This window comes from Myodes glareolus, chromosome 17 (genome assembly GCF_982192425.1).
Source record: "Myodes glareolus chromosome 17, mMyoGla1.1, whole genome shotgun sequence".
Classification (NCBI taxonomy): Eukaryota; Metazoa; Chordata; class Mammalia; order Rodentia; family Cricetidae; genus Myodes; species Myodes glareolus.
The window spans coordinates 28,893,814-28,916,461 of record NC_142042.1 but is presented as its reverse complement, the minus strand read 5'-3'; the positions used below and the strand labels follow the sequence as shown (position 1 = coordinate 28,916,461).

Below are 22,648 nucleotides of genomic sequence, written 5' to 3'. Positions count from 1 at the left end.
TTTCTTCCACAGCCGCAACACTAGAACAATCCCGCCGGGCGTTGAAGTCTAGGGGAAGCCAGACATGGCTGGCATTAAAAACCAGACATCTTTTTTGAAATTTCGATGCCCACAGGATAGGGAGAAATCCTCTGGCCGAGGATTAGCTGACCCAAGATAAAGGGCCGGCTACAAAGTTTCAGCTACTGGAATAGATTAGTCCCTTTCCATCATTACCCACTGGAAAAAAAGAGATTCCATTTTAACTGGCAGTTAGTGACCTCCCAGGCCCAAGCGAATTACCTGGGAGCCAGGCCTAGATGCCAAGCCCGCACAATTACTTCGGATTATAAATCCTTTAAATTGATCACCAGTCAACTACAATCTTCTACATCAGGAGATGCATTTTAACTGGATGCATGGAGGCAACTGTTTTGCATCCGGTAACTAACTAAAAGATGCGATTTCAAACGGGGAAAATAGGGTATTTTTATTTCAATTTAATCACCTTCCCAAAACAACTTAGAAATTGAAATGTCCGAGGACCTGGGACATTTTCTTTCTGTCACATAGGAGTACTGTATTTTATTATGACAAATTAAAATGCAGGAGAACTTCTGCTATTATGAATTGCAATAATAGGAATTCGTGCATTCTAAACTATTTTAACTAACAAGTAACCTGATTTCAAGAGGTCTCTTTGTATCCTTTTCAGACCATTAATCACAACTAAAGATGTTCTAATCAAATCAACTACCATTTGAAGGCAACTTCACCTAAAATGCATATGCCAATAATTTCGCAAAAATAAAGCTCCTAACCGAAATGAATTAAGGATTTGTCTTCTTGTTCATGTGACTGAAAATGAGCATGGGATTTCTATCACCAAACTTCAGTTTTAAAAAATTAAGTAGCTATTTCGCTTAAGGGACGTTTGGCTTGGCCTCAGCAAAAACTACTCTTAAGTTATTGCCCTGCTTTGTCCTGTAAGTTGAGCACGGCTGCCCCTTCCAATGCTCCAGAAGCAGATTCCACAGAGCTTTAAAGGTAGGCCATGGCAAAATGCAGAGCTGTCTTAAAGTGCTGTCTTAATTTCCTTAAATGATTACCCACTGCAAATTAATTTACTGGCTAATCACACCAATTTGGTTCATTTAAAACATATGGCCTCATGCTTTTTTTTTATTTTTCGGCTTTCCATGAGATTGTTCTGCTCTGGCATAAGAAAGTAAATGGGAAGGGGTGACGTGGGTCAGGATTTTTTTTTTTTTTTGAATGATTAGAACCGTAGTTTCTTCTATGGTTTCCTTCTGACGTTTGCTCACCAGAAGTTAATTGTAAGCAAACTGCTCTATTTCTGAGGGCTTGCCTGTCTGTCTGGCGAGGGTGGTACTGGGCGTGCTGATTGCTGTGTAGTGCTTCTTAACATGATCATGGTATAGAATGGAAGTTGACCCAAGCCAGATTGCTTGGCATACAAACTCCAACCAGAATGTGAACTTCTGGCATGAGAATTACTTCAAATCAGGGAAAGTCTCCTATCTACAACGTTGAGATTAGCCATCGAAACCATTGTTGTAATCTGGCAGTGAAATTGGTCACACGTTAGCAGCCTTGATAGGGCAAGTTTAAGTATCAGCAGATAAGACTGGACCGTCTCTCTTTTTAGAAAAAAAATCTTCCTCAGTTATTTCGACTGAGCCCATTTATTAGGCTTGGTCATTACATGGAGCATGAAATTAAAGTTGAGGACTCAGGACTCGGATTGCTGCAAAAATGCATCTCAAAGTCACGAGGGCCTGTCGCAGAGAACTAAGGAAACACTGTCTTCATCTTCTTTTCAATCCTGGGCTGAAGTCTACCCGTTCTTGGAGGTTTGCTTCCTATGGCTTTGTGTGGTCTTCAGCACCAAAACATGGGGGTAGGGAGAGAACGTGTAGGAACTGACTCTACACCGAGGGATCAGGTCTCTCTCTCTCTCTCTCTCTCTCTCTCTCTCTCTCTCTCTCTCTCTCTCTCTCTGCTGTATATTTCAGTCCTTAAAAAAATAAATAAATAAAACTGTCTGTAGTTGCCATCTGTAGTGCTGTGGCTACCGGCTAATAATGCAGCCAGTTCAGACATATAAAAAAAAAGATTATCGAAATGATGATGACATGCAAATTTCCCTCGAAATTATCATAAGTAAACATTTGAAGTCTGGACTAATAAAATCCCATCTGTGTTACTTCATATCGAGTTAGTAGAAAGCTGTGATAATGAATTTTGTAATATCTCCCGAACAGACATCTCAATCAGGGACTAATCCTGTGATTTTACTGCAGAATCGCTAAATCTGGAGCCGCCAAACTGCTACTTCTGGGCCCACGGGTCCACAAGGATCGGCAGAGTCCCAACCCAGGCGCTCACTAGCTGATGTTGGGGGGAACTGCTGCGTGTGGCTCCCCACTCCTGGATCCCCCAGGCCTCCACATCGGAAGGCCCCTCCTCCAGGCAGTGCGACCTTGGCCAGAGTCCCCTAGAGCCTGGGGAGGCTGGGGGAGCATGGAAATGCAACTCTGGCCAAAACTCGACCCACTGCTCCCAGGCCTGCTTCTGCCCCTGGACCAGCCTGGCAAAGCCGGCTCCCATCTCCGGCCCTGGGCTCTAGGAGAAATGGAGCCTCCGGTTGCAGGCGTACCCTGGTTTAGCAAGAGTCAGGAGCGGAGATTCAAGGGGCCTGAGAAGCCCAGCGCCTTCTTTCCGTTCTTGATTTGAAAACAACCACTCACTCCTAGCCCTCCGCCACCCACCTCTCCCGGTTTGCCTGTGGCAAAGAAAAGGGGCCGCGTCAAAAGCTTGGCTGTCTGAGCTGCGGTTGGAAATTTGAAAAGGATCTAGCTTGCCTGAGACGGGGAAAGGCAGAAACTGGAGGAGCGGCCTCCCCAATGCTGTTGCTTTGGACTTGGCGGCCCCTCCAGAAACGCTTGCCCGGGTCTCCCGTCTCCTTCAGCCCATCTTGTGTCTCAGCTCGACGATCTTAAATCATACTTTAGGGTAAATAAATGGCTGGAAGAGTACCTCTGGGGAAAAGTGTGGCTAAATATGGAAACGCGGCTTCTGGTGGACGAGAGGCCCTAATTCAGCTCGCTCTTGGAGCACCTTTGGCCGAGATTCCCTTTCTTTCAGAAATACAGAAAACAGAGAGAAAGTTGCTTTTTAGGGGACCGGTCAAGCTGTTTCTGGCCTTTTGTAAATGTTTGCTAAGCTCAGACTGACGAGCACCGTATTGAATGGTGATCTTTCTAAAGAGAGGTCCATTCTGCCCACCTTCAATCTGTGTATACGCTTAAGGTTGTTCTCCTTCCTAGGAGCCCTTGAACGTAGTCCCCGCAGCTTCTCCAGAAGCCTGCGGTTTTAAAGGCCTCCTAACCTCTAGGCCTTTCCCTCTGCAACTGGGAACATAAATCCCTCAAGGTATAAACATCGGTGCGAGTCCTGGATTCGAGGCTGGGAAGAGCTACTCGGCTCCCAGGGTCTCTGGGGCTGGAGAAGCTTCCCTGAACCCCAGCACCTAGTAGGCGCTTAACAGCTGGAGCTGATCCTGACCGCCCCACAAGTAACCGCCTTTGAGCCTCTTGCTCCCGGTGGCCACCACTTCTCAAAGTCGTGCCTCTCTTCTGTTTTACAGATAACAGGGAATGGAGACCAATTGTCGCAAACTAGTGTCGGCGTGTGTACAATTAGGTAAGAGCCCACTTCTGCCGGGGGGTCCCTGGAAGGGAGACTGCGCCAAGCTAGGGCGGCGAGAGGCAGGGGCTCCGCAGGGAGGCCCCCTGCAACTAGAGCTTTCTCCAGCCAGAGGGCTTATTCTAAAAGGAAATCAGACTAGCAGGACAGCCCTGGCCTTGTCCTTTGGGGGAGGTTTGGGCTCAGGTGATCCAACAAGGCCTGCCCCGACACTCCTCCGGACTGCCTGCCGGTCGGGTGGCACCGGGACAGTTCACCGCCCGCACTGGGTTGTCAGGGATTCCAAGGGCTGGGCATGCGGTCGGTCTTTCTCTAACGGGGTCTTTGCTCTCTATCCCTTTTTCTCCTCCGTCCCGCCTTGCCCCCTAACTCTGGCCCTTGCCCGGGGCGCCTTTCCACCGCCCTTTGGCGTCCCCTGCCACCGCACGTGGGGCGGGCGCACTCGTGGCCCAGGCGTGCAGCCGGCGGCCGTTGAATGTCTCTTCTCCAAAGACTCCGAAATCAAAAAGGTCGAGTTCACGGACTCTCCCGAGAGCCGGAAAGAGGCAGCCAGCAGCAAGCTGTTCCCGCGGCAGCATCCCGGCGCCAATGGTAAGGGGGAGGGAAGCGCAGGCCGCGCGCCCGGCTCCCGCCTCCGGGACTCAGGGCCTCCGGTGAAGCCCTGGCGGGCGAAGCTGCTAGAGCCGGTGTGCCCCCGCTGCAGAACTTAAGACAACTGGCTTCTGGGTAGAACGCGAAGCAGTCGTCCCAGGGACTTTAATTCCTTTCCACAAATTATACTGCACTCCTGAGACCCAACACCTCTCCCTTTTCTCTCCCTGTGGTCTGATCCCCTGCGCACGCCCCAACCTACCACTCCCGGCTCCAGCTGGCGTGCAAAGTGGTCCAACAGCGACCTCTGTCGCTCGCCCGGTCCCACTGCACGCAGCACCACCAGGGCCCACCCGGTCCCTGAAGCTCACAGCCATGCCCCACCCAGGCGGGTGGGTGCAGTTTTTTGTTGTTGTTTTGTTTTGTTTTTGTTTTTGTTTTTTTCTCGCGTGAGGCACAGGCTGCAAAGTTGTGTTGAAGGCTCGCTTCGGAGGGTCTGGGTTCGGACGACAGCCCTGCAGAGGCTGAGACAGCAACTGTGCGCGGCACACGGGGGCCGCTGGGATTGGGAGCTGTCAGAGAGCCCAGCTGTTGTACTAGCTTCTAGGTCTTGGGCTTGGATGATGTGGTTCCTTGGTTGGCTGATTTCATCCTAGACAAGTCTGCAGGCTTGGGTAAAGGTTAAAAAATGTCTCCCACGCACAACCAAGGCCTTGGAGAAATAGAAACGTGTCCTTAGATAACGTGTGTGTGTGTGTGTGTGTGTGTGTGTAAATAATAGACAGAGAGGCCTTCATTTGGAATACATGTAAAATTCCAATTTACGGTTTTTCTGTTCTCCGGGTTTTCCAGGCCCCGTAATAAGTGCCCAACCTTAGGAGGTTGTTGACCTTTGATAGTGTGAGGAGATAAAACTCCCCACAGCCTTCGGGCCCCTAACCCCCTCCTTCCGGATTAAAGTGTAAGGACACAATGTAATGTGTGCCCGAGGGGTAATTTGGAACTCCCATGAAGTAAACAAAAAGTATTACTAAGAAAAAAAGAAAAGAAAAAACAAAGGCTTTCTGCGTGTATCTGAGAGAAAAAGCATCATTTGTTGAAATAAACCGCCTAAAACAAGTTGCAGTTTCGCTGCCGGACACCTCACACGTCCCCAGCCGTCCTGCTGGGCCAGTTAAACGCTCACTTGTCCGGGATTAACCCCAAGGGGTTAAATAGGGGCAATGCAGAGATAATGTCGGCTGATTTCTGTCATTAAGATTGTGTTAAATTCTTCTTCTGTTTGATAATCGGTCGTAAAAATAAATTATTAGACCGGAGAATGTTTGGGATATGGTTAAAAATCAAGAGCAGCGGTGACTCCCCGGGAGAATGCTTTGTGCAAGCTCGGCCTCGGCTCTGACCGGGCCAGGGGAGCTCGAACGTGACTTCGCAGGGGGCGGGCCGGGCGCGGGCGTTGCGGAGGGCAAGTTAGGTCCTGCAGGCTGTGACCCGAAGCCTCGACCCCCACCTCCAAACCTGATTTCGTTGACCCAAAGAATTGTTTATGAGGCTAGGAGGCCTGCCTTGAACTGATAGACGAAGAACCCTTCAAAGAGTCCTTGGCGGGATAAGGTCCTTGTAGGTGGGCAGACCGCGTCCGGAGCCTACGGAGTCTCCACTGCCAAGTGCCCTAGCATTCGCTTTTGATAATAGGAGAAAGAAAGGAAATAGAAAATGATAGGAGAAGGAGAGGAAAGGGAGGGAGAGAGAGAGAGAGAGAGAGAGAGAGAGAGAGAGAGAGAGAGAAGCCTTTACTTGGAGGCAGAATTATTTTAGAGTCTGTATGAAATCCCCACGTTGCCAAAACATCTGTTTTTCTAAGGACCGAAGAGAAAAAATGCTGTTTAAGTGTGTTTAATGGCATTAATTTAAAAGAGACATGCAATGGGAAGAGATACTTAAAACCATGATTTTACTGGTGTTGTGTGTGTGTGTGTGTGTGTGTGTGTGTGAGAGAGAGAGAGAGAGAGAGAGAGAGAGAGAATTGATCAGAAAAATGTCATACACAAGTAAACAAAGCCCTCAGTCACTGCGGGGGGGGGTCACAGAGTTAAGCACCTTTTAGGTATATTCGGATTTATTTTCTGTACGTTTAAGGTTTCTTTTATTTGAAAAAGGAAAGCATGTTTTTAAATGACATGCGATGACAAAGAGGGAGCCATGATACTCAATGATGGCACCTACCTCTTCTCCCTCAAACACCCCGTGCTCCTTAAGGGAGACCCCAGTTCTCACCTGACCAAAGCCAGGTTCCTAGAAGCCCACCATCAGCTTCAAATCTCGAAACTGGAAGCAGTATAGGAGTTGAGAAAGTTAGTGAGTGGAGAGATGGCCAGGCACCAGGAGAGGGAGGTATTTTGGCCAGGACTTCAGAAGGGACCAGAGGCCAGCTGAGGACTTCTCAGAGTTTTTTAGGAACTCTTAAATTGGTCTTGACCTTCAGGAAGAGAACAGAGTGCAGAATGTTTGAGAGTCGCTGCTGTAGAGTACGGCAGAAAGCCCACAGCGCTGCCCGCTTGGCCTCAAAGCCTGTCCAGTTTGCCCTGGAACAGGCAGCCAGTACTTCACCCACTTCCCCCTACCCTCAGCCATGCCATTAATTTTTAAATAATTTTGACAGAATGGCTGGGCTAAAAGTATTCTGATCGCACCAAGTCCCAGATTTTCCCGCCTAGCAAGGAAACGCTAAGGTTCCTCCTGAAGAGCAGTGTCCTCGCGTGCCCCATCTCCCAGGGTGGCAGCTCAATCCTTTTTGGAGGATATGGGTAAACTCTGGTCCTCGACTGGGCACAATTTCCCTCTTTCCCCACTCAGTCAGAAAATGTTGGCAAAGCTCGATCTATGTGGACTCCTAATTTAGCCACAAACACAAACGATTCGGTTTCTCTTGGCCATTATGAAGCCAACTTCAATGGGAAATTTTCTAACGAAAGCCACTTAAACCTGCTGTAGCAAAAATGTAAAATGGTGGTGCCTGCGTCAGGGATCTGAGTCACGAGAAGAAAGGTCACCTGTGAAAAAGAGAGGAAATCTTGGCTGTGAGTAGGAGGCAGGCACAGGTGCTGACTCCAGAAGACCTGGGGCTTGAGAAAAGCAAAGACAGGAGAACTGGATGGTGGTGGTTGTCTACTTTGTTTTCCCCAGTGGACACCACCTCCACCACCATTAAACCTGCAGTATATTGACAGAAACCGCCTCTCTGCCTGTGGTTTCCAACCCCGAGTCCCAGCGGGAAATTGTACCAGCTGTCCAGGTAGTTAGTCCCTGATGATCAGTGGTGGCGTGGCCAGCGTTCTTTGCAGGTGGCGTTCCTCCCAACCGCCTCCATTCTCACTGAAAGTTTCTTTAGACCACTTAGGCTGTTACTCTCCGCACAGACTGCTGTTAATATATGCAGCAGTTGTTAGAGCGACTCCGGGGAAAAGGAAATGTATAACGAAAGCTTATTCGTGAGCAGGAATATACTAATGGAACAATCTGATGTCTTCTTAATCCTATGTAAAAAGCTTTGTCGTCTTCCTAATATTGACTGAATGGGTAATTAATGGCTCTTCATCTAGGCGAATACCCTGTAATCCAAGATAGGCAAAAGACAACAAGCCCAAGTTAGAAGACAAAAGGCCCAACTGCAGCCGCAGGCCCCTCCCCAGAGACTTCAATTGGGAAAGTTTCTTCCCCTGGGAAAGAAGGCAGGAATAGGAGGAGAGACCCACCCTTTCTGGGCTTCGCTGACTGCATCCCTTGACTGCTCAGTCCTCCAGAATACAGCTTTGCTCTCTCCAGCTCTTCTCTCTTCCTTCTAAACTTCTTTAAGTTGTACCCATCCAAAAGCCATCCAAAGATCACCCACCCCCAAAATTGATTAACCACCCACGTGCAATACAAAAGGTCCCTAGAAAGCTTCAACCGGGCACTCCCTTCTCTTAATAACCGGTGCTTTAGAGTCAGTCCACGGAGACTAAAGCAGTTGAGGCAGAAGGAAGGAAACAGTGGAGCAAGCATAGGCACAGGGTGTACATGTGTGGAAGAACCATCGGGAGCGATGGAGGCAACTTCTTTGTGAGGGTCTGACACGGAGTGCCCAGGATTCTCCTGGCGTGTTTTGGACGCGCTGACATTTTAATTTAAATCTTTAGAGTAATACATTACTAAGGTTACTACAATGAGGTGGGTTCCTTTTTTTTTTTTGTCAGCTGACAGCTTTTAAAATATTATTTCGCTAGGGAAATAAAAGCTTCATCTCAGATTATAGGTGGGTATTTTTGGATTTATGTGATTTATGGTCACCATGGCAACTAATGCCGAATGTTAGCTACCAGCATGTCTGCGAGAGAAAAAAACAAAAAGAAGGGAGAGGGAGAGAAATAGGAAAAGGAGGTGAACATGAGCTGGAGAGAGAGGATTGATTTAATCCAATTATTTTTTTAAGTGACTTCAGTTAGCCCCTTACATCTCCCTTTCTCCAAACCTGGATATCTATATTTATTTTCATTTTCCTTCTCTTCCTGCCATTGCTTTTCTCAGCTTTCCCTCTCCTCTCCTATCTCACTGTTTCTATTTTAATCTCTCCTTCTCTCTCATCTCCACACCTCTAAGTCACATTTAACTATACCAATCTCATGGGTCAGTAACGTGATGCTGCTGAGAAAGTAGATGAGTGCCTCGTAAACCTGCCAGGCTCAGGTACAAGCAAGCAAGAGAGCTGTTCTTGGGTCAGTGGTGTCAGTGCCCCTCCATCCCCTCAATCACTTTCTCTTTTCTCACTGGGCAGTTGGGAATACCTCCCAGTGGCACCCTAATACCACCTTAGGTTGTCACCCCAAAGCACCTCAAGAGGTTGAGCAATTAGACTGGAGATGGTCAGGCAGAGACACAGTATGGTTTTATATGGGGTTGCCATATCTGTTGATCTCTGGCCTTCTGATTCAGAATGGAATCCTCCCTTTTAGCAAACCCGAGCTTTTGGTTGCCTTTAGGGAGCAAGAAAGATCATACCTGCTGAAGCTTTCAATTCGGGAGGGGTGGTCACTTTCATGAGTGTGTGGAGGGATCTTTTCAAGTCTGATGTGTGAATAAAGCCCACTCAGTTGAAAGAGAGAATAGAAGCTGCTTCTCCAGGTCCGGTGCCAGGTTTCCTCTGACCTCTGTGTCTCATACCGCCCACCTGCACACTCACTCACACTCTCACACGCACGCACTCTCACACACACACACACACACACACATACACTGCCCACCACGTGGCTATGTTCTGGCCAAGCCTGGTCCTCGTGACACCTAGGGCTATGCAGCAGTCTCCCTCACCACCACCACCACCACCCCCCACCACCACCCCCCCCCACACACACACACCTGCCTATGGCCTGACAGCTCTGGGAGCCCTCTAATTGAGCCATCCTCCAGGTGAATTCTGAGAGGAGATCTTTACAAAATTGGAGGATTGATTGATTGAGTCCGAGACCAGACTCCACCAAAAGGGACTGCCCAGTCCTCCCACTCACCAGGGTAGGATGGCTGGAGGGAGTTTGCTCGACTAACGCTAAAGAGTGTGAAATTAAATAAGACTTTAAGACAGTAATCGGTGGCAAATACCAGCTCAAAACACGCCTGACCCTGTGTCACATATTTCCCTCCCGAAGGGTCTTTCTTTGCAGGAGTAAGCAAGAAAACCCAATTGATTTGACCACTAGTGCCTCCTAACACTAGGCTTCCTTTCCTTGGCCTCAAGGAAGACACATGACCCAACCCAGGCTGCCCACCCCGCCTTTTTTTTCCATTTTTTTTGTTGTTTGTTTGTTTATTGAATAGAAAATTTCTCTGATGATGACTGAAGTCACCATCATTTCTAAAGTCAACCAAGAAGAACCCACTTGGGTTCACAGTGGTACTGAACTCGCTGAAAGTATGATTTGACTTCCGACTTCTTGGTCGCCTATGTGTGACTGTCTACAAATCTCAGATAGTTGATTACAACTTCAGACTTGGTCACCACCCTAGAGTCTTCATTGCAAAGCATTTCTTGGTCTCCATTACACACCTCCATAACATACTCTGACATGAACCCTTTTGGTTCTGGCAAGGCTACCATCCTATCAGGACAGGTTGGCATGTCTACAGTGAGTAGGAGAGGGTCAGCTGACTGAAAAATACTTTTAAAATGTATTTGAATCAGTTGTTTGTATATATTCGTGTACATACATGTGTGTGCAGAGATGTATGTATGAACACATCTCAATGATATGTGATTCTGTTTTAACTTTGATTAGCATTCTCCACTTAATGCTCGGACATCTTTAATCTCTTGACCTTAATGGTCCCGTGCAATCTAAAATTTTTATCTCTTTAGGCTTGGCTATCTGTACATCTATATCTCTCTCAAATCTCCCATAATTTGGCACTATGAGGAGCAACCACTTATCCTTGGGTCGTCCATCCATTGGGGGTCTTGTTAAGCCCCCCTCATGTGCGTGTTTTTCCATATGGATGTTCTACCAGAAGAGTGGAACTATCAGAACTAAGCTGAAAGTCTCTGCGTTGAACGCAAGAAGTCTTGAAAATATGGCTCTTTGCACCTGCTCAGTTCTGCAGAAAACCAAGTCTTGCAAAACGTCTCTATCCTCAAAAACAAACAAACAAATCAACACCAACAACAACAAAAAAAAACCCACTGTTTTTGACACTTCAGGATTCGTATCTTGAGGCAAAGAAGAGTATGCCTATCAAAGTAGAGACTCTTTCATTCTTTGATGCAATGAAGTCCATCATGAAATGAAGCATTCTGGGCTATGGTACTGTGACACCCACAGTTGTGATGAGGTTTGAAAGAAACTAGAATATGATTAGTAAACATATTGGGCAGGAGAGATTCATATTGACTTGGTTATAGGTCATTCCCTGGCAAGTACATGGGAGAAAATATTTACTTTACATATATACTTTATGATCTTGAGGGAATTAGAGGAAATTCAATCAGAAAATGACTAGAAACATTTAAAACCCTTATTTAAAAGACTTAAGCAAATTAGAGTCTTATCAGATAAAACCCACTACAAATGTAAGAACATTGTCTTCAGTGAAACGCTGTGGGGTCTGAGAAGGAGATTGGCCCGCCAAATCTCAGGGATAAAATGCGTCATTTAAGCACCAGATAATGAGTAGAATGTAAATTAATTTAACCTTCTTTACCAACAGGCTGCTGATGGAATGTGTATAATTTAGTGATAAGGTTGCAGGACCTAATATAGCTAGATGCATGAGCCCCAATGGATACAGACCTGCCACAAGGCATGTGTTCTGCTCCCAGCAGGTGTATGTGTGCTTATGGGCATAGAACATAGAACGGGGTGAGGCAGAACAAGCGGTTAAAAATTAAGAATGCTGACGTAAAGCTTATGAAGAAATTTCTCCTAGCAGTCAAATTCTTAAAATGGATTGACAGTGGTGTGGCGAGACTGGAAATAATTCTCATATTGGTCCTTTGGGTGGTATTTAAGATGGGAGGATTGTTGATAGCGTGGTGGTGGAGGGGAGTAAAAGAGAGAAAAATGTTATAAATATATCTGTTGACAGCTTCACCTGCTTAGTGCCAGCCTAAGTTCCCCAACCTTGTGAATAAGGAAGGGCTAGGAGGGAATTCACTGAATATTCCTTATACCGGCGTTGCAAATCATTGACTGTAACGTCAAACAAATTACGTTCAGAGACGATAACACTAACTCCACAGTAAAACAATCACCGGTGCAGAAACCAGGGGAGAGGGGTAGATTACTTTGTGCTCTTCAGCCGACCTAGACTAGGGGACTAATGTGTGTGTGTGTGTGTGTGTGTGTGTGTGTGTGTGTTCCGGCTAGATCACACCCAGAACCCCCTAAGAGCTAGGTAAGAGCTCCAACACTGAGCAGACTCCACTCTCCCAGTCAGTCCCACAAAGAATTTCGGAAAAAAAAAATATTTTAACTTTCCTTTGGAATAATGCTGCACAGTGCTGATGCCTCCATGAGCGATCTGTTTTGTTTTTATACAAATGAAAAAGACTTTACTTGTCCTAGCTGGGCAGTCCTCTAGTGCCCCCCACCCCACCCCCACACCCCCACTCCTGTCCCCGGCGCAAATCTACTGTTTCTGCCTACTTGCGCTTTAATGATTCAAGAAAGCCTTGAGTTCCCTAGGAAAAGAAAATGACTGTTAAAAATCATCCTTGAAATTGGTCATTTGGCAACGTCCTTAATTGTATGGAAATTCATTAAGGCATATTTTCTATATAATTAGCTCAAGGTTGTTGATTCTACGGGCTAAAGCCTGGATTTGAATCTGATTGATAATAAAGTAAACAAGGGAGTCGAATTTAAAGCATAGCTCTCTCTGGCTAGGACGAACTTAATACAGTGTACGAGGAATGCGAAAGATCTAGGATGTGTCTTAATCAACGTTAAGTAGAATGGATAAGCTCTCAGCATTTCGAAAGCTCTGGGTTAGGGTTTCTCCTCTATTGTGAGTTTTCTGTCTGGGGACTAATAAGCATTACCGAGGACGTGATTTGAGGCGACTTTTTTATTCATGTATAAATCCAGAGTGAGCCACCAAGCAGTTGTTCGACTAAAGTCAAGGTAATTTCCTTTTGACGGGTCCATTTTCTTCTCGATTTCTAATTTATTAGTCTGCTTTTTCAAGACCCTGTCTTCTTTGCAATTAAAGCTTCCTCAGATCAGCGCGACATTCACCTGACAGGCGACTGGGGTGGGGGCGGAATTAAGATGGGAAAGGTGATTTGCTGATTTTATAACTTCATAGCTTTAGGTAGCACATCTGTCCTGGCCCGGGGTGTCAGGGGAACTCTGGTGTAGAAATGGATGCGGTGAGACACAAAAGGAAGGCGAAGGGGTGCTTGCTGAACCTTATACCTTTAGGTCCTCGACTTTCCTTATTTATTTCCCAACCCTCCGACCCCAAGCCTCCTCTCTCTGGGGACCTTTAACCAAAAGCCGGGTTGCCTTTGGCCGGGCGGGAGCAGAGTTCCCAGGAGTGCGCCGGTGTAGCCCGGGTGGGCACAGCTTGGAATTAGTTGGGCCTCGCGCTGCTGATAGGTGCAGACAGAACCATCCCTCTGCCGCGGCTCGGGGCCTCGCGATTGGTGTGGAGCCACGTCACTCCGACCCCGAGAAGGGTCTGGGAGGAGGCGGAGGCGGGGAGAGCTGGGGAGGGCCGCCGCAGAGTGACGTCTCGCCACCAGGAAGCCCGCCTCTGGTTTTAAGACGTTAGGCCAACAGGGAAGCGCGGAGCCGCAGATCTAGCCCGTCGCTCGCCGGGGTGTCTGGAGCTGAGCTGCCGTGGGGCCCGGCTCCAGCTAGACGGCCCAAGGGGGTGTGCGTGCGCGCCGCGGAGGGTGTGCTCAGAGGCCCGCGTCGTGGCCGTGGCGGCTGCAGCCGCCGCGGGGGATCTAATATCAGCTACCTGTCCCTGTCACTCTTGACACATCGCTGTCAGGGCTGCAGCGCGGGGGGCGGGCAGAGCGCGCCCGTAACTGTCCTTATTGGAGGGGTATCTGGGGGAGGGAGGGAGGCAAGAAAAGGGTCTTTGCCCATTCTTGTTTCGCTTTGGATCGTGGAAGTCGGCTCCCTAAAGAGGCTCGAAGCGGCTCCCTACTGCCCACGTCCCCAAGTCTTCGTTGGCCCCCTGACTTTCGGCTGCCGAACACTTTTGGCTGGAGCCTGCTGCTAGTGAAGCCAGAGAAGACAGGGGGAACTTGGCTCGAGGACTCGGCAGGGGTTGCGTCCCCTAGTTCTACCGTCTCTGCTAACACGGGGACACTCGGCCCATAGAGTGCTACCCAGAACTCGCGGCCACCGGGGCTCGGCGGGCCGTAGCCCTGGACTCCTAGGGCGCCGCACTCCCTCGTCCATGAACTGCAGGAAAGGCCCGCTGCCCTTGGAGCACCGAGCAGCCGGGACTAAGCTGTCGGCCGCCTCCTCACCCTTCTGTCACCATCCCCAGGCGTTAGCCATGGCTTCGGTCCTGGCCCCTGGTCAGCCCCGCTCCCTGGACTCCTCTAAACACCGACTGGAGGTGCACACAATCTCCGATACTTCAAGCCCTGAAGCCTCAGGTAAGGCGCCGCGCTGCACCACCGACACTTGCGCCCAGCTCCCGGACGCCTCCTGGTCCTCTTGCTCCCCAAGGAAGTCGCCCCCTCCTGGGGAGGCGTGGTGGGAGTGGTCGCTCTGTTAGCTCTACGCAGAACTTCCGGGAGCCCGGATTCTAGTGACCCTGTCCCTTTCATTCGGCCCCCATCTACTTGGTTCCTGTGGCGCGCGTGTAATCCAGTACACGCCACCGTGTCTACCTTGGCCTTTCTTCGGTTTCTTAGGTCACAAATGCCTCTCAGCATTTCCATCCAAGGGCGTTCAGAGGCCGCCCCACCTCTCTCCCTAGTTTCTTGTTGCCTTTTATTTCCCAAAGAGCCTCACTCCTTTAAAAAAGTATTTCTAAAACTTAGAAAGGTCCTCGACAACGAGACATATCTCCCTAACCCTTGAAGAGCTGGCCAACTTGCTTTTCTACCTGTATCCCAACATCCACTTTCCTAGCCTTCCAAAACCGTAAGAAAATCTGAGGGGGGGGGCGGCGTGTTGTCTGTAAAACACGTATATGTACGTGTCGTGGAAAAATGTGTGTCTTCTCAGGAGGGCTGTTTGCTTGTGAGTAAAGGCTATAAAAAAATGAATGTACCGCCTCAGTGAGATAAACGCGTAAATAAAACGTGCGGCGCTGGGGGGAGGGGAGGAAATGGGGTGCACACACCCACACTTCCACGGCTCACCCCCAGACACAGTGCTCCCTATGTTACTGAGCCGCCGCGCACAGTCCAGCCCCCCCTTCTGCAACCCGGCTCTTCCCGCCGCCTCTGCCTCCCGATCCAGTTTCGAGCTCCCGTTTTGCAAGTGGGAATCTGGCCGAAACTGTGTGTGTTTCTTTTTGTTTTGTTTTTTTCAGAGAAAGATAAGGGCCAGCAGGGAAAGAATGAGGACGTGGGCGCCGAAGATCCGTCCAAGAAGAAGCGGCAACGCCGGCAGAGGACTCATTTCACTAGCCAGCAGCTGCAGGAGCTGGAAGCCACTTTCCAGAGAAACCGCTACCCAGACATGTCCACTCGCGAAGAGATTGCCGTGTGGACCAACCTTACGGAAGCCCGAGTTCGGGTAGGAGACAGTAGCCAGTCTGGGAAAACTAGAGGGGAGGCCTTACCAAGGTTCAGACCCTGAAGATCGAGGGTGGCGGTAGGAGTGGTGGGTGAAAGGCGGTTTTGCTCCTCTGGGCGCCAGTGGGAAGCAATTTTACCAGAAAAGGCCCAAGGCTTCCAGGCGGCAAGTGTGCCCAGGGTTACTACTCCCGGTTCCCAGGCCGAGCGGCTTGCCTGGCGCAGGCGCCAACAGCCTCGCCCGTTCTCTGCCCGGCCATCAGGCGCCCTCCCAAGCTGAGTCGCGCGGGCATTCCTCAGCAAAGGGCATTGTGTTCCCGGCTTGCCGTCGCCAGACGAGCGCCAATAAAATCCCTCCCCGCCAGGAGCTGTGAACAGGCTCCAACCTGTGCGCCTAGAACAAGAAAACCCTCCAGAAACACGCAAGGGTTGGCCTCGCTGGGGAACCTTCGCGCCCAGCCCGGATCAGCCTTTTCTCCCTTCGGCTAGCCAGAGTTACTCGCAGGTCTTTTCAAGGGCGGGTTTTTCAGCCATTCAGACTTCTCTCACTCTCTACCACCTAGTTTTGTAATCCTTGCAAGTAACGACTTTTCTACTAACACTTCTAGGAAGAAAGGAGAAGAAAGACGTTTTAATTTGGTTTATTTCTCTTCTCGAAGGAGTTCAGCTCTTTGAAGGCTGTACTCACACCCCTCGCTTAATTATAGTTATAGATTTATAAAGAGGACTTACCTTTACTCTGTAGCAAATCTGCCCCTTTACGGACTGGTGGGGGAAAAAATGAATGTTTAAATAAATTACCCAGTAGCAGTATCCTTGTTTAACGCCGGTTGGTGGGAATTTCCAAAATTGTTAGGATTCTGAAAGAGGAAAGCAGAACCCAGCAGACTCTACATAGATCGCGGTTTTATAAAATGCAACGCGGTCTGTGTAGAAGAAAAACAAAGCGGGGGGAGCAAAAAGAAAGAAAATATTAGAAAACAACGAAAGTAAAAACCAAAGTGTATTTCCCCAAAGCGGAGAGAAGTTAAGCACTTTCAGTGCGGCCCTGGTGCAAGCTAGACTATGCCGGCTGATAAAAGAGCCGGGAAGACGTGGTGGGTTTTAGTTTAACTGCCGGGAGCCAGCGCTCGTGTTGGGGCCGCGTGGTTTTGAGCAAGGTCAGTCTTTCTTTAGCTTTCTTTAGCATCAGGGAACGATGGGCCTTGCACGTATTCTTCTCGCCTGGTCAAAGTTTAGAAGGCCTGGAGAAGAAGTGACAAGTAATTAAAATAAAGACACAATTTGTCTTTCCCTGAAATCCCCGGGGAGAGGCCTCTCACCCCACCCGCTTTTCTGCGGCCCTGTTCCTCTGCTGTGGGGTACTCGCTCCAGTTGCCGCCTTCCAGGAGCTTACTTGTTCCGCCAAGTGCGTGAGGCTAGCTTTTTATAGCAAGAGGAAGGGGGAGAGAAAAAAAAGAAAATCAAGAATGAAAGGAAAAGGGGGGAAAAAGCGGATTAGACGGCTGGGCGCGACAGGGATGTGTAATGTAAAACAGCACCAGTGTTAGCTCTGGGCTGCTGGGCCAGGCTTTGCTCCAATACACAAAAGCCGCTGTCTGGGGCGACCGGCGGGTCCGGTGTGGATTGGAAGAGGGGTTGTGGCGGGGCCACCAGACGCGGGTTGGGGGCTGGCCAGCTTGAGTAGCCTCCCGCAAAGTCGAAAGACTGCACTAGTTCTGTCCAGAGCTGAGTCCTTAGCTAGCGAGGCCTGGGTGGGAGCAGCGTGGTACAATGCAGAACGAAGGGAGGGTTCGGGACGGAAAAGCTGTTTCAGAATTCCCAGTTTGCCTAGCTCCTGAAATTTAACGAGCAGACGAGTAGGTGGTCTTTTGCCTTTTATTTGGTTATTTTTCTAGGAGAGGAAGGGTGTCGCATCCGTTGGGGGACGGGGGGGGGGGAGTTGTGGGGCAAGGAAAAGAGTAGAGGTACTGGAGGGAAAGGAGGGGCTGTGTGGGAGGAGAGTGGGTGCCCTTCTTGTCCCTCGGGACCTCATCACTGAATCTGTAGCTTTGGAATGGGGAAGCAAGTTTGCAAGGTCCGGTAAGGGTCCCGTTTATTTTGTAGTGTGGACTCCAAATAGGGCCTAGGTTGGGGACGTGGGGGATCAAGCGACCCATAGGCCCTTCTTAGGCTTTCGACTGGGCTTTGCAATACAGCTGGAGCGAACTAGGCCTCAGAGCTTTACCCAGGCCTGGAACAAGCACCAACGCATTGTTTCCACTGTGCTCAGTGGCCTGCAGGGCCGAGTAGCCTGCGGGGACACGGGGCAGCAAGAGTGTGACCCAGGTTGGCTTCTGGCACTTTGTATGAGTTTTGAACTAATTGTATCCTCTGTCTCATCCCTTATCCCCACCACCACAGGTTTGGTTCAAGAATCGCCGGGCCAAATGGAGAAAACGGGAACGCAACCAACAGGCTGAGCTGTGCAAGAATGGCTTCGGGCCGCAGTTCAATGGGCTCATGCAGCCCTACGATGACATGTACCCTGGCTACTCCTACAATAACTGGGCCGCCAAGGGCCTCACGTCGGCGTCCCTGTCCACGAAAAGCTTCCCCTTCTTCAACTCTATGAACGTCAACCCCCTGTCGTCGCAGAGCATGTTCTCCCCGCCCAACTCCATCTCATCCATGAGTATGTCGTCCAGCATGGTGCCCTCCGCGGTGACCGGCGTCCCGGGCTCCAGCCTCAATAGCCTGAATAACTTGAACAACCTGAGCAGCCCGTCGCTGAATTCCGCGGTGCCGACGCCCGCTTGTCCTTACGCACCGCCGACTCCTCCGTACGTTTATAGGGACACTTGTAACTCGAGCCTGGCCAGCCTGAGACTGAAAGCAAAGCAGCACTCCAGCTTCGGCTACGCCAGCGTGCAGAACCCGGCCTCCAACCTGAGTGCTTGCCAGTACGCAGTCGACAGGCCGGTGTGAACCGCGCCCAGCGCGCGGGGATCCGAGGACTGTAGGAGGGGGCAACTCTGCCCCAGAAAGACTGAGAATTGAGCTAGAAGGTCGTGCGCACTACAGAAAGGAAGAGGAAAAAGAAGATATCGGAGGGAAAGAAGAAACCACTGCATTCAAAGAGAGCGCCTTTGATTTCAAAGGAACGCCCCCAAGTGTCTAACATCTTTCGCTAAAAGTATTTCCAACAGTTGTGAGAACGCGTACACCAACAAATGTTTGACTGGATATGACATTTTAACATTACTATAAGCTTGTTATTTTTTAAGTTTAGCATTGTTAACATTAAAATGACTGAAAGGATGTATATATATCGAAATGTCAAATTAATTTTATAAAAGCAGTTGTTAGTACTATCACGACAGTGTTTTTAAAGTCTAGACTTTAAAAGAAAGCATGTTATACAGAATCGGCTAGAATTTTTCGCTTGCGAGCAAAGGAATGTATATACTAAATGCCACACTGTATGTTTCTAACATATTATTATTATAAAAATGTGTGAATATAAGTTTTAGAATAGTTTCTCTGGTGGATGCATTGTTTCTGAAACTGCTATGTACAACTATCCTGTGTATAACATTTCGTACGATATTATCGTTTTACTTTTCAGCAAATATGAAAAAAATGTGTTTTATTTCTTGGGAGTAAAATATACTGCATACAAATTGGTCTGGATTCTTTCTCCCTTTCTCTGTCACCTGGCTAGGGTGCCTCCGTCACTGCCTCCTAAACAAACCAGTTTCCTCTGCCTGCCTAGTCAAACAGACAGGCAGTATTTAAATTCAGTTAGACGTAGAAACTAAAAGAGGGAAAGAAGGGCTCTGGGGAGGTGGGGAAGCTGCAACTTGCTGTGTGCCTCGGACTTTTTATTTGGCCTAAATCCATAAGATGCTATTGTCGCTAGCAAATAATTGTCGTTAGCAAATAATACGAGAGAAGGCAGAAAGGTGAAAGAAATGTTGAAGTACCCCAAGCAGCTTGGAATGATTCCTAGCTTACTCAGTCAGAGGGGAAGCCACACCTCCAGTAAACCATTCCGGAGAAATACGGGAGTGTGCACATGCACAGTTTATATACATAAACTTCTTAGAAGGGACACATCTATAATAAATTCACAAGGAAACACCTTCAGTTCAAAATATTTAGGCCTCCGCGTTTATCTCTGCGGCTTAAGTAGAGAGATCCTTCATTTATATTGTATTACTATTTCCAAGTCCTTTGGAGACATTAAAAGAAACAAAGACTATTTCTAATAACTCCAGCCGTTTCAGTGTGTCAAAGAACCCAGGGGTCGGAGGGTGAGAGTGGAGTTTCCTGAGTCTTGTAGAGCAATATGTAGTTGAGGCAAAGGTCATGATCCCTGTGTTTTGTTTTAAATAATATTGACCCATTAATTCTAAACCTGCTTGTTCCTGAAATTATACAGGATTATAGTTTGCAAACTGCAGGACAATGAAGCAAATCAAGATGAATTACAGCTTGGGCCCTCCCCCATCCTCTGACATCTAAACAGGGACTGGGGTCCATGTGAGTGTCGGAAAGAACTTTTAAGCCCCCGCCTCCTCCCTTCCAGCGCTGCTGCGTGTTTTAGCTCCTTTTTGTTCAACGTGAAATTTGATTTTGTAACCAATAGCTGCAAATAAGGCTTACTCCATCCAGAAGACTTCACGGCCTAGGCGCTGGGAGGGTCACCAGAGGGTGGGCTGAGGCCTTTTGTTATTCTTGCCCCCCACCCCACCCAACCTCCCCACTAAGTATGCTAGGACAAACAGCAGCCAGGGAACTGGTATTAAAAAGTGGCCTCCGATTCTCCGAAGCCGGGAAAGCCGGTGTTTTTTACGCTTAAGTTCTTTTTATCTCACCGAAACTCTACCTAGGAGCTTTCGGAGCTCAGACACCGAGTCTTTGTTCTGCGAAGATCTGCCGCTGCCACTTAAACAGGCCGCAGATAATATCCCCAATTTAAGATCAAGTGCCCCGTGAACATTAACTTTCTTCTTTCTTTCTTTTTAAAGCTTTGCCCCTGTCCGTGTGCCGGGATCACGCGGCGGTGGGGGGCAGATAGAAGGCCTTTGGTCGAGGGTCACCTCAGTCCCTGTTCTCTTGAGAGCAGTGGAGAGGAAAGCGGTCACCCGAGGCGGACTTTGCCTTCTGGAACAGGGAAGGGAGGGGGCAGGAGGAGCCAGTCCCTGCCTCCTTGCGCCTCGCCGTGGTTAGGGGAGAGCTGGGGGTTGGGGGGAGCATACTGGGTGAAAGAGTTGGGGATCCTGCCTGGAAGGGCCGGAGAAGGCAGCTGACCAGTTTACTTCTCCGGCTGGTCTAACCCAGGGTGACTTGAGAGCCTACGTTTAAAGAGGTGAGTCTCGGCCTAGCTTGTTGGCTCAACTAGAATTCTGTTAGAGGAAATCAAAATGAAAAAAAATAAAATAAATAAATAAATAAATAAATAAATAAATGAGTTATCACTTCCCCGACTTTAGAGGTTCAGACTGGGGGCGGAGACTTGGGACAGAAGATAGGCCCGGTCTCAAGCAACTCAGCTGCGTTCTCGGTTTCGTCCAGGACTCAAGCAACTCACCCTCCAGGCAGCTCCTCTCTCTCCTGGAGCCGCCGAAGCCTAGTTCCCAAGCGGGTGGAGTCCGCCCCCTCGCCCCTCCCGCTCCTACGCGGATCTCCCCCTCCCCCCCCAGCCATCGCCACCTCCACCACCTCAGTTCCACTCAATCGATTTTTGCTGCATGTCAACACTTATTACGGTGAGTGTGAGGGTATTTTTTTTTCTCCTTCTCTATGTCTCTTAATGATTTCTGAGCTAGTTGTGTATTAAAGCGCTTAAAGGAAACTTTAAGGTAATCTATAGTATGAAGATCAACCTCCCCCGCGTGGGTTCAAACATGGCGAGCGCATAGCGGGAGACCCAGGCCTCGGTGGCCTGGGTGCCCAGCAAGGCACCTCAGGGAGAGCCAGAGCAACCGGGCGGAAAGCGAAGGAGGCCTTGCTTAGACCCGCAGTGGGGTAGTCTCCAGGTACTACTCACCCACTTGCTACACCCTGAAACCCTCGCCCACCTTGATGGCTACATTAAAACTAGGCTTTTGTTTTATGAAAAAAAATTAAAAATCTTCTTTGGATCTCCATGCTCGCCATTCTTCTGATACGGGATTCAGGTTGGTGGAGGCTGGGAGAAAGGTGTATACAGACCCTGTTCATTCTCGTCACCTCCCAGTTCCCAAATCTCAGATGTAATGCCCACAACTTATTTATAAATGTATGGGAAATAAGATGCCAAGCCCAGTACCACAGCCACCCTGATCAGAAAAGGAATCCTCTTTTCCCTGACCTGGTTTTTCCCTCTGCAGAACTCCCCAGGACGTTGAAACCCCGAGTCCTCTTAGGAGTGTAAGAACACCACCAACAAATTAATGGGGAAAAAATGGTATCTTTAAAGTCCCAATATTCCCCGAAAGCCCTATAAATTAACCCGTGGAGAGCAGCGAACCCTTTTAAGGAGTGTCTATAAAATTCCTGTGTTCAGGAAAAAGGACAACCTCCTCTGCCCCCTGTCACCGCAGTGACCAAAACAAAGGTCTGTCCTGCAATCCACATCCAAATCCACGAGACCCCGACGCCTGTCACCCAGTTCCCCAAGCCTCAGTCGGTCCACCACCCACCACAGCTGAGCTAGAAGGGGTCACCGCTGGAAGGTGTAACTTTTTGGTTTTTGAGTTGAGGAGAGAGGGAGGGGTGTAACCAGATCAGAGTCTTTATGAATATAGACTCCCTACTGATTGATTTATAAACCCCCAGCGAACTGCAGTTAATGTAAGCAAGCCAACTGACATGCAGGAGACGGGCTGGACTCAGTGAAGCAGGTCTGGAAAGACAAGGGAAGGAATCTCCAACAGCAGATTTTTCAGAGGGAGTTAAAAAACATCCTCCTCCCATCCCCCCAAACCATTGTGTTTTAATTTAACCCGAAAAACGATAATTCTAGAGGAGATGTTTTTAAAATGAACTGTTGGAATACCTCTGTAAACACATATCTGATTTACCTCTTCAGATTTTTAGCAGATGAAACCGTGGAGATTTTATGCTGGGCTTCAAAGTTGTCATCTC

General features: G+C 48.8%; 1 protein-coding gene and 1 long non-coding RNA gene across 4 annotated transcripts in view; both read left to right on the top strand.

Annotated features, from left to right (window-relative positions):
* Positions 1 to 3,654: 3,654 nt before the first annotated feature.
* Pitx2 (paired like homeodomain 2) lies at positions 3,655 to 19,197 on the top strand. 2 transcript variants are annotated; one of them, XM_087897585.1, is made up of 3 exons: positions 3,655 to 3,705; positions 15,331 to 15,536; positions 17,939 to 19,197. In XM_087897585.1, the coding sequence occupies exons 1-3, from the start codon at positions 3,660 to 3,662 to the stop codon at positions 18,500 to 18,502; spliced, it is 816 nt and encodes a 271-aa protein (XP_087753711.1). In that variant the 5' UTR covers positions 3,655 to 3,659; the 3' UTR covers positions 18,503 to 19,197. The 2 variants fall into 2 exon arrangements, with proteins under 2 accessions (XP_087753711.1, XP_048312833.1); XM_048456876.3 differs by lacking the exon at positions 3,655 to 3,705 and adding an exon at positions 13,845 to 14,443.
* Positions 19,198 to 21,097: 1,900 nt separating this feature from the next.
* LOC125414756 (uncharacterized) overlaps positions 21,098 to 22,648 on the top strand; it is a 30,174-nt gene continuing 28,623 nt past the window's right edge. For both annotated transcript variants that reach the window (XR_014997590.2, XR_007236361.3), the window contains exon 1: positions 21,098 to 21,288. This is a non-coding gene — a long non-coding RNA (uncharacterized LOC125414756). The remainder of the gene's footprint in view (positions 21,289 to 22,648) is intronic.